This window comes from Kogia breviceps, chromosome 2 (genome assembly GCF_026419965.1).
Source record: "Kogia breviceps isolate mKogBre1 chromosome 2, mKogBre1 haplotype 1, whole genome shotgun sequence".
NCBI lineage: Eukaryota > Metazoa > Chordata > Mammalia > Artiodactyla > Physeteridae > Kogia > Kogia breviceps.
In genome coordinates, this window is record NC_081311.1 from 49,767,893 (window position 1) to 49,784,089 (window position 16,197).

The window sequence follows — 16,197 nt, forward strand, 5'->3', positions numbered from 1 at the left end:
ACGGAAAAAACTTCGAACAGCACAAAATGGTGTATAAAGAAAAATAAATGATCTCCCATCATCTGCCACCTCCCTGTCCTCCCCAGAGGCAATCACTGGTTCATTAAATTTTTTATTATGGAAACTTTCAGATATATAGGTAGAGATATTGGAATGAGCCCGTGTATAACACAGCATCAGCAATGAAAAACACCCCACTGGCTTGTTTTATTCTCCTTCCATTAGTTTTTGTAGGAGTTATTTTAAAATAAATCCCAGACACCGGATCATTTTATCTGTCAAAACTTTTAGTATTTCGTCTTTTATTTTTCCTTTCTCTCCTTCACATAACCACATGACTGTCATCACACCCAACAAGGTTAACGATAATTCCTTAATACCATCCAATATTCTCAGGGGTCACTTTTAACGGGTTCGGGACGGACAGAGGGAGAAAGAACTACGAAGGTAGGGACCAAGGGATACAGGTGGCACAATAAAGAGCCGAGCTGACATCGCTCCAGGAGGCGGCCGTGGATCGGGTGCCCAGCTCCCCGGGCCTCCCAGTTCCCGCTGTCATTAACTGCGCAGGGACAGCACCGGCCAGGACGGGTCGAGGGTCGCACGGAGCCGCGAGCTCCCAGCCTCCCGGATCCCAAGAGGAGCAGGCCCGGCGCAGCTGTACAACCCACCGTCCCCAGACACCGGCGAGTCCCTGGAGGGGAAACGATTGACACAGCTGTCTGCACTGCGCCCCCGGCCTCCCCCGTGGCACCTGCGTCTCCCGGCAGGGCCAGCAGCTGGAACTGGCTCCTGAGCCCGAGCAGTCCGGGTCCGCCGCAACCTCTCCTGCCGCTGCCAGCTCCCGCGCCGACCTCTCGGCACCGCGACCTCGCGGACTCGGACTACAACTCCCGTCCGGCCCCGCGGTCGGCCCAATGGCGGGCGCCGGAGCATGCGGGGCGCGGCGCCTGCGCGGCGGTTTGAGTAAGCAGCCGCGCGATTGGCTGCGGGGTCGGGCGGCCGCGCGGGGCCTGTGGGAAGCGGAGTGACGGAGCGAGCCGCTGTTGGAGGAAGGAGGTGGGGGCCGGGAGCGCAAATGGCGTTGAGATGGTTCAGGGCCCTGTTCAAACTCTAGCGCTGACCATTCACCGACGGAAGCGGCGGCGCAGGAGACGGCGGCGGCCCATCGGGGGCACGTAGCGGGCTCTGGTACCAACTCCGGCGGCGGCGGCGGCGGCGGCGGCAGCAGCCAGGGAGGCCTAGGCCCGGGCCCGGCCGGCGGCGCTCGAGGCGGGGAGGGAAGTTGCGGTGCCGCCGCTCCTCCCCCCGCCTCCACCGGGTTTCCTATTTACCGAGAGCGGAGTCGCGGGTTCTGACGGTGGCGGAGCCCTTTGCCTCTCTTCGCTCACCAGCCGGCCCCGTTCTCCCGCGCGGGGCTCTGGCGCTCGGCCGTGGGCTGTGGGGAGCGGGAGAGGCGGAGGCGGCCCGAGGCTAAAGCACCCGCCAGGCGCCGAGGGTAAGTGAGGTCTCGGGTGGCTGCCTAGGCCCGGAGCTTGCCGAGGGGTGGGGGAGGCAGGGGTCCGGGAGCGGGTGATGGAAGTCTCTGTATCTCACCCACCCGGCCTCTGAGGAAGTTGGGCAGGGGAACGGTCTGAAGAACTCTTTTCTCCTTTATTCTGAGTTCTTTCTGGGCTACGGCTGATTTAGTTCCCTCCCCAGGCGCGGTCAAGTGCGTTGGTTTCAGGCCGGAATTTTTTGCCGTCTTTCCTCCGCCCCTGGCCGCCACTGCCCTGGGGATTCGGTGGCAGAGGCTTCCGGGGCGTCGGAAGCAACATCCCTTTCCTGGGAGGTGGGGGTGGGGAGGAGAAAAGTTGCGTGAGCTTCCAGCGGGAGGGGGGCCGCCTCTCCCCGCCACCTTCTCGCGCACCGCCGCCCCCAGGTGAGGATTTCTGGGTGATGAGGTTTGGCTTTTCCGTCTTTCATTCCGTCGTGGGAGCCCCTAAGCCCTTGGAGATCTGAAAGACGCTGGATTTGGTTGGGGGTTAAGTGTGAGGACTTTTTATCTCAGCGCACTTCCCAGAAAATTCGACCTGGCTTTGGGCTAGGGCAAAGGCCCACCGACAGAAAAGACTTACTTGTGAATCATTCTTTCCTTTTTGGTTAGGGTAATCTTTGGAGCTTGAAGCCTGAGCAAGATAGCCTGTGTTCTTGAAGTATACTGAAAATATAATGTCACATACGTCTACACACTTGTTTTTGAATTTCTGTGTACTTTACACTCGAGGCCTGGATAATGCCATCACAATAGTTTGTCTAGTGACTTTAAAAAAAAAAAGACGTGGAAAACTGTAAAGACAGTCAAGTCAAAGGTAGGGGATATTGTATAATGAACTCCCATGTATTCATCTTTCAGATTCAACAGTTATTAACTGTAAACCAAATTTTTCTCATCTATGCACTTTTCCATTCCACACCCTTTAAAATTAGAGAGTCACTGACATAATTGCATCAGTATTTCAGTATATATTTGTCAAAGACATGGGTTTTTTTTTTTAAAAAAACGTAAGCATGATTTTCTTGTAACTTAAAATAATTCACTCCTTAATATCAAATGTTCATCTCCAGATTTTCAAGTTGTAACAGTGAATGCTTTATGGTTCTCGGACCACTTTTGCCATGAGTTTTTCTGGTATGGGCCTAAAGTAGCCCAAGTCTAGATTTTTGGTTTGGCCTTTAGTCAGCATTTTTAGGTAATTACCGTGTTAGTGTATCCAAAACATTCCAGCTTTGTTGGTGTATGTGTAAATGTAGATCTGTAGATCAGGGCTTTACATCCGAGGAGGAACGAAAAGAAATGACTTATTTTGTGTTTCTTGTAGCTGCCAAATATACTTAGTTTTTTTAGCTATACTTAACAAGAAAGACAAGATTTTTTAGTGTAAATCTACAGTAGAAGGGGAAATAGATTTCCCAAAGGAAAAAGTTTTGTGACACCTTAAAAGGTCTTCAAACAAATTACGTATTATTTTCTCTTAAAGCAGATGTGTATGATGACTAAATTAAGTATGATTTTGTCCAATTAGAATTGGTTTCTAACCAAAATATTAGAGGGGAAATTCCTTTACTGAATATATATATGGACACACACATACATATATCAAACTGAGTTTATAGGGATTCCCTACAAATTGGGAGAATTTAAGTTGATAAAGGGAAACATAAACTACAGATTAAAACATTCAAAAGTATAGGTCAAAATATCATTCTGATTGTTGTATTGTGTAAGAAATGGATGAGGATTGATAGTGTTTAAGAAGTATTTTAACTTGTTTTTAAAATGTTTGACTCCTGATTTACTGTCCTGAAATTTTTGTCCTAGTACTTAGTATGTAGATAAATCAGATGAATCAATTTATCCTATCTTCAAGCAAAGAGGAAAATAAGGTTACATGTTTCTATTGCTTCTTTTAATAATCCATGGACCAGTCAGTGTAATATGCTGGAGTTCACTAGCTCCAGCAAATGAGCACAGCACTATGGAGACAAGGAAGGTAGAAGAAATATGGTTTCTTGCACTAAGGGAGATGAACAAGTAAGGAATATTTTTCAAGTCATAGTTCATATTACATTAGGCCAAAAATCAGGTTTTTAAGGATGGGTTAAAAGCTGCAGGTTCTAATATGTGGGAAAATAGCACCATTTTTCTGACTTTTTCCCCCTTATATGAGTAAGTGCTCTAAAATTTCAAAGAACTATATTTAGTCAATTATTTGACATCTCTAAAATCCTGAAAAAAACATTTTGTGCTTAAGATTTTATATTAAGGGTAATTAGCCTATTCAGATTATTTTTTATGGTAAAAGTGATATGCAAATAGTAAGTAGATTAATTTGAAACTTTTAAAGAAATCAGTGTTCCACGATAAGTTGGTTTTGTGAATGCTGTATCATAAGTTGGTTAGTTGTTAGGCTTTCTTATTCTGAAAGTAGCATATGAATATGTACTTGTAAAAAAAGATTAACAGAAGTATGTAGAGTAAAAAATGAGCCCCTCTCTTTATACTCCCTCCCCTTATTTATTTAACTGTTTTTAAAGATTTGTACCTTGAATGTGGAAAAGCCATATGGGGAGAAAAGCCATATTTACTTGTTAAATATTTGGTGATTATATATTTTCTTACTTTTTTTTTTCACAGAGAATATGAAACAGGTGTCAAAATGACATCCAGATTTGGGAAAACATACAGTAGGAAAGGAGGAAATGGCAGTTCAAAGTTTGATGAAGTCTTTTCCAACAAACGGACCACCCTTAGCACAAAGTGGGGAGAGACCACATTTATGGCTAAATTAGGACAGAAGAGGCCCAATTTCAAACCGGATATCCAAGAAATTCCGAAGAAACCTAAGATGGAAGAAGAAGATACTGGGGATCCTTTTGGATTTGACAGTGACGATGAGTCTCTACCAGTTTCTTCAAAGAATTTAGCCCAGGGTAAAGGTTCCTCATATTCAGAATCTAGTGAAGCTGCTCAGCTGGAAGATGTCACTTCTGTACTTGAAACTAATAGCAAAATTAGTCACGTGATGGGTGAAGACAGTGTTGTATCTGATAAATGCTTACGTTTGGAGGATACTTTGCTTGGGAAAGAAAAGAGCACAAACCGTGTCTTAGATGATGATGCAAGCAGAAGTAGCTGTGCTAAATTAATTACTTCAGGTAAGTTTTGATTTTCTTTATGCTGAGCCAGGAGAGCTTTGTGTAAGCCATTTAGTTAAATGATTTTGATTTAGATTCTGAAATATTACACCTCTTGGGGGTTTTTTCTGCATTAATAATTAATGGAGACCAAAGATAATTTTGTAGAAGAGATTTAAGAAATTAAAGAAACCAATTAGGAGTTGAAATTTTACTTAAGCAACTTGGAAATTAGTGTTTCTAGACTGTACTCACAGTACATTTGGGGAGTGATCTTTCATTAATCCTTAACTCCAGTTGCAGTAAGAAACATCTCTTTTTGTTGTGTTGGGATTGCACAGTATCTCATTTCTGTCACTGTGGATGATTTGGATTGTTACTGATAATGAAACTGAGATGAGCATTTACAATGAGGATTAAGTTTAGGAGTGTTAGACTTTCTTCCAAAACTAGGAAGATTAAGCAAGTATGGAGTGGAAACAAAGAATTTAGCAAATTGAAATTAGTTTGGAGTCTGGTGCCAGTAGCAACTTGTATTAATAGATTTTCATCCACAAAACCAGTTGTATTTTTAAAATGTTAATTTGTAAACCTGGCATCTAGTGTTTGTTCTTAAAACAATGTATTTTATCAGTTGTACCCCTAACTCGTTTTTGTAAAGGATTTAAGACTTACAATAATAAATGATAAAAAGTGCAATTAACTAAAAGACTGAAGAGCTTAGATTGGAGATGGCAAGGGAGACAGCCTGTGTGCCTTATCAGCAATAGGATAAGGATCACACTGTGGTCTAAAACAAACCTTAGTTCTTGACTTCCTGGCAAATTTTAGTGATAATAAAAGGTTACATAGGGACTTCCCTGGCAGTCCAGTGATTAAGACTCCGCGTTTCCATTGCAGGGGGCTCGGGTTCGATCACTGGTCAGGGAACTAAGATCCCGCATGCTGCGCAGCCTTAAAAAAAAAGGTTACAGAGAGCTCATATTTTAAAGGAGGTAAAGACAAAACTTTCCTATTTCTGAATTCTGGAGAGGAATTTGTCCTTTGGGGGCTTACTATAAGGCACCTCAAATACTTTGCCTTGCATGGTGTTACAAAAAACCCTGAACATTTTTCACTCTTTTTCTCACCCTTGGATGAGAGGATGAGCCAGCTGTTACTGTCATTCCTTTGGTCCTCCTGGTTAATTCTGATTTGGCTCTTCTTATCCTTTGCCTACATTTCTCCTGAAGCATTGTTCATAAATTAAGGTTAGGTTAAATTTTCATTAGAAAACAGAGCATAAAAGCTGTTTCCCAGATGAGCTCCTAAAAATGTATTCTAATCATAGAACCATTGAGCCAAAATGAGCTTTAATTCAGCTTTCCTTGTTTTATAGATGAGACTCAAAAAGATTAAGTAACAGTCCAAGTTTAAGTAGTGGCAGAATTGGAATGAGATTCATTTATTGATTTTTTTCAAAACGCGCACCTACTCTGTGTCCTCCACTGTGCCAGGCTCTGGGAATGCTGTTCCAGTCAGTTATCCAGTGTTCTAGTCCTCAGTATGGGACAGATAGGCTGGAGGAGGGAAGATGAGGCTGTGTAAGTGGTGAAACTGGTCAAGGTGCGCAGACACAAGCTTCCCCAAGTGCTGTCTTTGGAGGAGAGGGGGGCATCACTGGCAGGCAGAGGGTATCATCAATAGGATAAATGTTTAGGTACAGGGGGAACAGGAACTTGGAAGTGAAATATTCATAGACAGCAATTGCTTATATAGTTTTGCTCATGTTACATCTATATATATCCAGAGTGCCATTTGAAGTTGTTCACTGGGAACTGGAAACATAATTTTCTGTAGAAATGAGGTATTAGCTTCCCAGTATAATGTAGCTAAATTGTAGTTCTGGTGCTGATACTGTGGACTGACTGGGAATCCAAAGTCCATTATAATGGGTTTGTGAGGGGAAAATATATACTAAAATAGAGAAAATAGATGTTCAAGAACATCTTGTTCCTCTTCTTTCTTCACAAGGCACCCTTAGTAGGAAGGGAATGAATGGTGTAGCACTATAAATATTTCTTACTTTCTGCTCTCCGTCGCCGATCCAGAGCTGCAGCAACCCTGGTAGCTTGCTGCAGGATAAGAAGGGAACTTTGAAGGAGGGCTTTTAATTCTCATGGTCTTATCCTATCCCTAAGATGTAAAAGTTATTGTTCTTATAAACCCATTATAAGTTCATGTTTATACGTTGGTTATAGTTCTGAGAGAATACTTCTATACATTATGAGCTTCCTTTTTTGCCTGTCTTCTCTAAAATTTGGGCATTTCTCTGTGCCTAGACTCTTTGCTTGCATTATGTCTCTGATTATCGTTGCCTTTGCTGTCATTAAGAAAACCTTCTGATTTTAGTTGAAGTTTAGAAATTCAAACCTAAGGTTTTGATAAAAGGAGTCTCTAAATCTAGAGTGGTTCCTAAACCTTTTTTGAATTGGAGATCTTTTGAGAATGATAAAATTTTGGACTTCAGATAAAAGTGCTGTATACCTATTTCTGTCTCAGAAATTCTTTGCAGGTCATGTACAGGACATTTTATGATTATTCTGTTCAAAGTGCACAACTCAGTTTCTTTGGTATCCTTCCAGTGGAATGTTCCTGCTCATTCATACCATTTTTGCTGCTGAGTTATATCACATCAGTGAAAAGGACTTATCCAAGCTCAGACTTATTATATCATTTCTCCTGGCATTAAGTTTTAAAGTAGATCTCTTTATGGGGGAGTATATGGTTAATATTTAGGTACTATTAAAATTCTTTGTTTTCAACATTTTATACCAGATAGTGCTTTTTAAGATTGTGGCTTATTTGAAGAGGAAACCCAGAATGAGGTCATGATAAAATATGATGGTTGCTATTTTCCAAATAGGTGATTGGTGGGTAAGGGAACCAGAAGCAAGATTACAAACTGAATGAGAACTGCAGGGAAGGACTGAGTTGCTAAAACATCCTAACCTTGATTTAAGAAAAAAAACTTTTTAGTGTGGAACTTTCAGACACACAAAAATAGAATGTTAAAAAGAACATCATGTACCTGTTTTCTGGCTTCAACAGTTGTCAGTATGTGGCAAATCTTGTTCCATCTATTGTACGCACTACTCTCTCTGCCTCCTGGATTTTGTTTTTAAAATTTATTTTATTTTATTTTATTTATTTTTGGCTACGTTGGGTCTTTGTTGCTGAGCATAGGCTTTCTCTAGTTGGGTGAGCGGGGGCTACTCTTCATTGCAGTCCGTGGGCTTCTCATAGCAGTGGCTTCTTCTGTTGTGGAGCACGGGCTCTAGGTGCGCAGGCTCAGTAGTTGTGGTGCACGGGCTTATTTGCTCTGCGGCATGTGGGATTTTCCCAGACAAGGGCTCAAACCTGTGTACCCTGCATTGGCAGGCGGATTCTTGGCCCCTGTGCCACTAGGGAAGTCCCTCTCCTGGATTATTTTAAAGCAGCTTCAGGATTTGTTATTTTATCTGTAGATAATTTAGTTGCAGTTATCATTAAAGCCAGTGAATCCTCAAACAAGTGTGACACTTAAAAATGACTTTTAGGGCTTCCCTGGTGGCGCAGCGGTTGAGAGTTCACCTGCCTGCCGATGCAGGGGACACCGGTTCGTGCGCCGGTCTGGGAGGATCCCACATGCCGCGGAGCGGCTGGGCCCGTGAGCCGTGGCCGCTGAGCCTGTGCGTCTGGAGCCTGTGCTCCGCAATGGGAGAGGCCACAACAGTGAGAGGCCCGCGTACCGCAAAAAAAAAAAAAAAAAAAAAAAAAGAAAGACTTTTAGCAGGGCCTAAAACTTTGACCTTTGGAGAGATCTTGGAGTATTCTTACAAAGTTTGGAATCCAGTGCATTAGGGGTAAAAGCTTCTCTTGCCTTTTATATGCAGCTACTTCTATTTTCCATCTTTGTGCTTTCTGCTACAGGTTTTTTTATCTGGGCTCCAGAATAAAGTGTGTAAAGACTTGTATTTCTACTTGGCACACTTTCCTTGCTAGCCAGCTGGGATTCAGTCTACATATCCTGCCAAATATTGAGATAACTATGGCATAGGCTCTTAATTTGCATGACTGTCTTTGTAGCCAATAAAATTTTTTCCATTTGCTTAAAGCTGTACTGAGTATTTGTATAAGTTAGAGGGCTGTTATTGTCAGGAAATTAGCAACTTTGATTTAGAACTGAAGATGGTTTTTAGAAAGGGAAATGAATTGTTCTCGTCCTCAGAGCTTAAAGTAGGCCAGGAACTTGTGACCTGAGAGGAGATTGTCATCTACTCATTGGATAAAGTACAGGTGATTAATAAGGATTACTAAAGAATTCTGCAAGTACAGCATCAGCAAGAGTTACCTGCCTTCATTTAGATATTGAATGTATTTGTCATATAGAATATACTTGTCGTACCTGAAATCAGCTTCTTTTAAGAGAAGAGGATAAGGGACTTCCCTGGTGGTCCAGTGGTTAAGACTCTGCGCTTCCACTGCAGGGGGCACTGGTTCGATCCCTAGTTGGGAAACAGCTCCTGCAAGCTGCAAAGCTGGCCAAAAAAGAAAAAAAAAAAAAAGAAGAGGAGAAGATGCCTGTTGTTACTTTGTGCTAAGCCCTTTATATATCAGTTGCTCTTTAATCACAACTATTTAAGGCAGGCTTTATTCCCATTTTAGAGGGGGTAAAGCATAGTTCAGAGAAGTTGAATAACTTGAACTATTAAGTGGAAGATCTGAGAAACATCCAAAGTGTTCTTTTCGTACAGTGCTGCTATATTCTGATGTGAGTGAACTTAATTTTATCATATTTAAAGCTTTATATTTAAAATAACAGACTGTCACTGTACAATGAGTATTCTCTTGATGTTGGAAATAAGTTTGACAACAAATTATGGATTATCTCTTGCCTCTGTTTAAGTAATTTTCTTTTTAATAAGAATAGAGGCCAAACTACCTATAATACTTACTGAAGAAAGCTGACCTTATTTTTATAGTTAATAGGTATCTTCTATTTGTTAATTTTTTGTTCTGTATGGAAATTTAACAATATGCAAATTCTGAGAGACACTGTAATTTCAAGTAAATACATTTTGTTTTAAAGTAGAGCTTTAGTTTCTTGTAAAGGAGTTTCTTTGTGAAAGGAGGTTCATTCTCAGGGTTTGAGCAGTGACACAAGTGCAGGTAATCACTAATAAGTTTCTTCTCAGATTCAGGTTGAATACCAGCTGTGAACTGGTACAAGAAAACAGTAAGCATAGTCTCTGCCCTCTAGGGATGGAACTGTTGACTTCTGCTGGTTATGATAAATAACTATTTCTAAAACAATGGCAACACTTTTTTGTAATGCTTGTTGTCTTTCAGAGCATTTTCAACATGTGTTCCATATTCTTAGAATTTAGAACAAGAAGATGCACTGTATATTTTTATGGTTCAGCCCCTGACTCTTTAGGAAATAGTCCTCAACTTTTCCAGACCTCTGGTGGTAGAGGAGGATGAACTTTTCATATGTAGTTGTGGAGATGCCTTCCTTCCAACCATCCAGCTATAATTTCAGTGTCTTCTGTATGCTGGGTGTTGGGTGTATGTCCATGAACAAGATCTTGCTTTTTCACATTCTAGTGGGCAAGATGGATTGAATAAAGAATAAGACCGATTGAATAAAGACAAACATTTTCTGCTGAAAATGACAGAAAAATATAGGATGCTGTGAAATATAGGCTAATTTACCTGGTCTGAGTGAGGCCTGGGGGCAAGACTGACATTTGACTTGAGACCTGCTGGTGCACTGGGAAAGGATAAAAGTGAACCTTTCTTGGTGATATGGGCCATAAGGAAGGAGACATCAAGAATGAATCCCAGGTATCTAATGTGAGAAACTGAGTACGTTGTAGTATCATTCATTGAGATAAGGGGACATTTTTGAGGGGAAGTTCGTGAGTTCGGTTTTGGATACATTGAGTTTAAGATATTTGTGAGATATGTTCAAGAGGCAGCAGGATCTGCTGGTATGGAACTTAGATAAGAAGTCTTGGTTAGAGATGATAAATTTGCAACTCAGCATATAAATATTATTTGAAAGTACAGGATTAGAAGTCATTACAGAGAATGTAAGGAAAAGTACTGAACTGTGAAGGACTTGCAATACTTAATGGATGGAGAGAAGAGGAAGAAAAACTAGATAAGGAAATTGAGTAGGTGAAGCTAGAGTACCTGAAGGAAAATCATGTGAGTGATATTTTATAGAATCCAACAGAAAAGTGTTTCATGAAGGATCTGCTGAATTGGAATTCCTGCTGTAAAATAAATGAAAATGAGGACTACAAAGCAGGCATTGGATTTTACAGCTTGTATAGAAGTGGTCTGAGCAGTGAGTACACAGCGAGGAAATGGGGTTGGCAAGTGTACACAACTTGTTAAAGATGTTTGAAGGAGAGAAGAAAAGGGGCAGCTAGAGATAAATGAGGGGTTCTGGAAGGTATTACACAAGGGAGCCTTGAAGTGTAGGATCCAAAACCCAGGGGGAGAGTGGTCTTAGGAGAAGGGATGCTGCATTTCTTGGCTAGGGAGGAAAGGTGGGTGAAAATGTGAGTTTAATGGGAAGATGGAAGATAAGGTGGTTTATGAACAAAAGTTTTTCTTCTTTCTTTCTTTCCTTAAAGTGGCAAAAGAAGTCATCTCTGAAAGGGAGAAAGAAAAAAGGATGGGTATGTGGTGGCTGGAGGGGAGGAGCAAAGGGTTCAAATAGATGTTGCAGAAAGTGGAAAAGGAGGGAGCTGTCTAGGGAGAAAGTAGAATTTCTGGACATTATTGATGCCTTAGTTGAAGTTTGTATCACTGAAAACTCATGGTTGCTAATCTCCCCATTGAGTATTGTGTGTTTCCCCCTCTACTTCAGTAGGCCCTATTAGGCAGAACCTGCACAGAATACAGAATATTGGATAGAATAATGAGAATTACCCTGGACTGGCATTTTGTCTGAGTAGATATGGAATGAACAGAGAAGAAAGAATTTAGGTTATCAACCAGAGAGTGACTGAAATGATGGACTGTGCAGTTTAAAGTTTACTAACTGGACAGGGTGGGTGGGTAGGAGAAAGCAGAGAAGAGAGGTCAGTATACTGAGTCTTATTACATAAAAGTCAAGAATAGGATTACTGGAACAAGCAAGTTTGATAGTTGGTAGTGATTAAAATATGGGTTATCTGATTTTAATATTTGAAAGTTGAAGCATTTTAGGACATGACAAGTTCCTGGATGAAACTGAACTGGTGGCTCAGAGGGAATGTAGAAGACTGTTGATGGGAGAAGATTAGGAACTGGGAGGTCAGGGGGTTGGAATTTGGTGGAATTCAGGATGATAGCGAAAGTGGCATGGAGGGGTAGATTATAAATCTTCGTGTAAAATCCTTTAATGAAGAATAAGAGGTTGTTAGATGACAAATATGAGGAATATTAGAGGGTAACTAGCTAGGTGGCACAAGCCTCAAAGGAATGGGCTTTTATAAGAGTGGGGAGTAGTAATAGTTTTATAAAAGGCAAGCCATCTTCTCTGAGATACTAAAGGGCACTGCAGGAGAAGTAGCATCCTTAGTCAGGTTTCAGTTAGGGCAAGGAAGTGACAGGTCATGACCCGCAGCTGTGTGTGAGTTTGCTGGTCACTGAGGCCTGAATACTCTGGACTTAAAAGGTACAGGGAGGTGGGGGCAGTGGGTTGTTGGATTAGGAGATGGGAAAGAAGTACAGGTACATTTTGAGTGTTAGAGTACAGGAGGAGGTAGATGACAAGATGTGTTTGCCCTCTCATATGTTTTCATTTTGATTTATCAGTCAAGGTTGCACTTGGAAACCTGGCATGCCCGAGTTAGGCTCAAACCAGGAGGGTTTTAGGCTATTTACAAAGGTGTGGGAGGAATGTTAGGGAAAGCCTAGCCTGGGTTAGCTGCAGTGAAGCTATTATCACCCAGTTTCACAGGGACAAGGGATTAATTGAGTCGCTTAGAGGCTACCTTAAGAAGAGCAGTATCCTTCTGTTGAAGGGGCCTCATAAGGAGGGTGCTTGAGGATAAAGTATTTGAACTTAACTCTGCTCCTTCCCTCCTCTGTCCTGAGGCTCCTCAGATGGAACCCGATGGAAGCCTGAGGGTAAGGAAACTTTGTTACAGGTCAGCCTCCCAGGGCTGAGATCAGAGTGGAGAGTAGATCTGGAAGGGCAAATAGAAGATAACTGGTGCAATATCTAAAAAAAAAAAACAAACTGTGGAAATGTACACAATTAGGTAATCATTATCAAGGTAGAGACTACTTCCCTCATGTCAAAAGTTCTTTCATGCTCCTTTGTGGTGGGTCCCTTCTCCCACCACCAGCCCTGGCATCTACTGATTTGTTTTCTGTCCCTGCAGCCTTGTTTTTTTCCAAAATTTCATATACCTGAGCTCACAGAGTGTGTAGCAATTTCAGTCTGGCTTTTTTCATTTAGCATAATGCTTGTAAGAGTATTCCACGTTGTTGCATGTATCAGTTTTTTTTTTTAACGTCTATATTGAAGTATAATTGCTTTACAATGGTGTGTTAGTTTCTGCTTTATAACAAAGTGAATCAGTTATACATATACATAATGTCCCCATATCTCTTCCCTGTTGCATCTCCCTCCCTCCCACCCTCCCTATCCCACCCCTCTAGGTGGTCACAAAGCACTGAGCTGATCTCCCTGTGCTTTGCGGCTCCTTCCCACCAGCTAGCTATTTTATGTTTGATAGTGTATATATATCCATGCCAAAAATATGGAACGCTTCACGAATTTGCGTGTCATCCTTGCACAGGGGCCATGCTAATCTTCTCTGTATTGTTCCAATTTTAGTATATTTGCTGCTGAAGCGAGCACTGTATCAGTATTTTTATTGTTGACTAGTATTCCATTGTACGTACCACAGTCCATTCACTAGTTGAAGGACATTTAGATTTTCAGTTTTTGGCAATTATGAATGAAGTTGCTTACAATTCCATTTAGGTTTTTGTGTAGAGTTATGTCCACATTCCTCTTGGAGCAAGTACCTAGGTGTGGATTGCTGGTCACGAAAATATTGAAATGCTTGCAAAGGATATACATTTTCTGTAAAATAATAAATATAATTTCCTGTAAATATTGGCATTTTAAAATAACACTGACATACAATAGGTATCATAGTGATTTCTTTAACTTTTTATTGTAAAATAAAACACAGATACAGAAAATCACACAATATAATAAAATATCTAGAAATACATGTTTTGCTTAGTGAATTATTATAAGAGCAACACTGTTGTAACCATCACCCACATCAAGGAACAGAAGAGTGCCAGCCACTCCAGAAGCTCTTCCTTGTGTCCCCTCCTTCACCTCAAAGTAATTACTATCCTGTCTTTTATTGTAATCACCTTCTTGCTTACAAATACATTAAGTATTTGCTGTTCACTTTCATACATTAAAAAAAAAAACAAGTTTTTCTTTAATAGCCAGAAGATTTACAGCACCCTTTATCCTTTTTGAAATTGTATTTCTGTCCCACTTTCCCTTTAGAATTCGATCCTAATGAATATGTGTTTTTTTGGGGTTGCTTTGGGTCTTTGTTGCTGCACGCGGGCTTTCTCTAGTGCGGCGAGCGGGGGCTACTCTTTGTTGCGGTGCACAGGCTTCTCATTGCGGTGGCTTCTCTTGTTGCGGCACGCGGACCCTAGGGTGCACGGGCTTCAGTAGTTGTGGCATGTGGGCTCAGTAGTTGTGGCTCGTAGGCTCTAGAGTGCAGGCTCAGTAGACGTGGCACATGGGCTTAGTTGCTCTGCGGCATGTGGGATCTTCCCGGACCAGGGCTCGAACCTGTGTCCCCTGCATTGGCAGGCAGATTCTTAACCACTGCGCCACCAGCGAAGTCCCTGAATATGTCTTTTAACGGTCATCTTTTCATAATTCTTTGTACAAAAATATGTGTATAAATTTAAATGTAAACTTTTAAGAATTTTCTGTGATTCTGATGCTTTAAGTATTTAAAAATTCTTCCAGATTAAGTTATGACCACAATTATTAGTGTATAATTGATCAAATGTGATTGCTATGAGTCTTAAAGGCAAAATTTATTGGAAATACACCTCTTAATGATATGTGTGGCACCTTTTTTCAGTTAGCTCATGTATATGTGGATGAATATTATTGCTAGAATTATGAAATCTTTGGCATCAACCTATTCCTATTTTTTAATACATGTAAATATTGAGATACCATATTGACAAAAATAAGAATGGAGAGATGTATTTGCTATGTATTTAATTTGCTATGTATTGTAATGTACTTGCTATGGTAGGAACCACCTGACATGCAAAGGATTTGTTACCTAGACATTAGAGTTAACTCAGTTATTAAGCACAGAAGCTAATAATGTATCCCATTATTTCTTTATGGGTCATACCAGAGTAGCAGCAGTGTATTATAGATTAGGGGTAGGTGAGGGATATGCCATTATTTGTAATGTGGGAGAAGAATGATTAATCCCAGATGGGTTGGTAGGTCAGTTTTTGGACCAGAGTACATGAGGAAGATGGGGATTTAGAAAAATGAATGTCCCTAAAACTTAATTGTGCCTGTATATGTTTTGGAAGGTCTTTGTGTAACTCCAGGGGTCTGTGTATCTAGTTTGAAGAGTTAATTGTCAGGGTGGCCTACTGTTTGAGGATTGGCTTGGGTATGTGGGTGTGTTCCCTGTTCTTCTGCAAGGGTGGGCAAAGTTAGGCAGCTTGAGCAGGAGGCCACAGGAGCAGACAAGCTTCTTGGTGTGTGGGTGGACAATGGCAGTGGGCAGTAAGGCTCTCCATGGGCTGTTGTTGATGGGGACTGAGGGGAAGTTGAGTTGACTTGGTCTGCTCTGTGTAGTGGGCCCAGCTGAATGCTGCTTTTGAAAGTTTTTTTGCCATGCTGTGTAGCATGCAGGATGTTAAGTTCCCTGACTAGGGATCGAACCTGTGCCTCCTGCGGTGGAAGCATAGATTCTTAATCACTGGACCACCAGGGAAGTCCCTGAAGTTGTTTTATATTTACTGTTTTATCTTTAAAATTACATGTGGGCTTTGTGTTTGATAGGTGTGCTTTATAAAATATAAAAACATTTTAAATCACCACTTGAAATGCTTAACTTTTTAAGTACTTTTTACCTTCCAAATCTTTGAGTAAAACTGATCCAGTGAGGATGATGTGCCATGTTTTTCCTGTGACTTTTTAAGTGCCCTTGATAGATAGCCACATACCTTTGTTGACAGTGAAAAATCAGTTCCCTTTCACAGAAGCAAGTGCTGTTAACAATTTCTTACATATACTTTCATAATCTTTAATATGCACAGCATGTAAATCTGTATATCCTTAAAAACAAACACATAAATGGGAGCATGATATTTATCTGTGTATACTGTGTGTGTATAGTGCCTTAAAACACACGGAAAAATCTTTAAGATGTACACATCAGTATTTATAAATCTACCTTTCTTTTT

At 41.2% G+C, this 16,197-nt stretch overlaps 1 protein-coding gene and 1 non-coding gene across 5 annotated transcripts in view; one reads left to right on the forward strand and one right to left on the reverse strand.

Annotated features, from left to right (window-relative positions):
- Positions 1-990: 990 nt before the first annotated feature.
- The window catches only part of WAPL (WAPL cohesin release factor), a 76,266-nt gene continuing 61,059 nt past the window's right edge, over positions 991-16,197 (forward strand). Inside the window, exons 1-3 of one of the 4 annotated variants that reach the window (XM_067025225.1) lie at positions 1,017-1,498; positions 2,147-2,351; positions 4,178-4,698. In XM_067025225.1, the coding sequence (XP_066881326.1) occupies positions 4,200-4,698 (499 nt within the window). In that variant the 5' untranslated portion in view covers positions 1,017-1,498; positions 2,147-2,351; positions 4,178-4,199. Of the gene's footprint in view, positions 1,499-2,146; positions 2,352-4,177; positions 4,699-16,197 lie in introns of those variants that run through there. The other 3 variants (XM_059053915.2, XM_059053911.2, XM_059053914.2) reach the window with 3 other exon arrangements.
- Positions 13,461-13,563, reverse strand: LOC131751752 (U6 spliceosomal RNA). Its single transcript, XR_009334310.1, has one exon. It is a non-coding gene; the product is annotated as a U6 spliceosomal RNA (small nuclear RNA).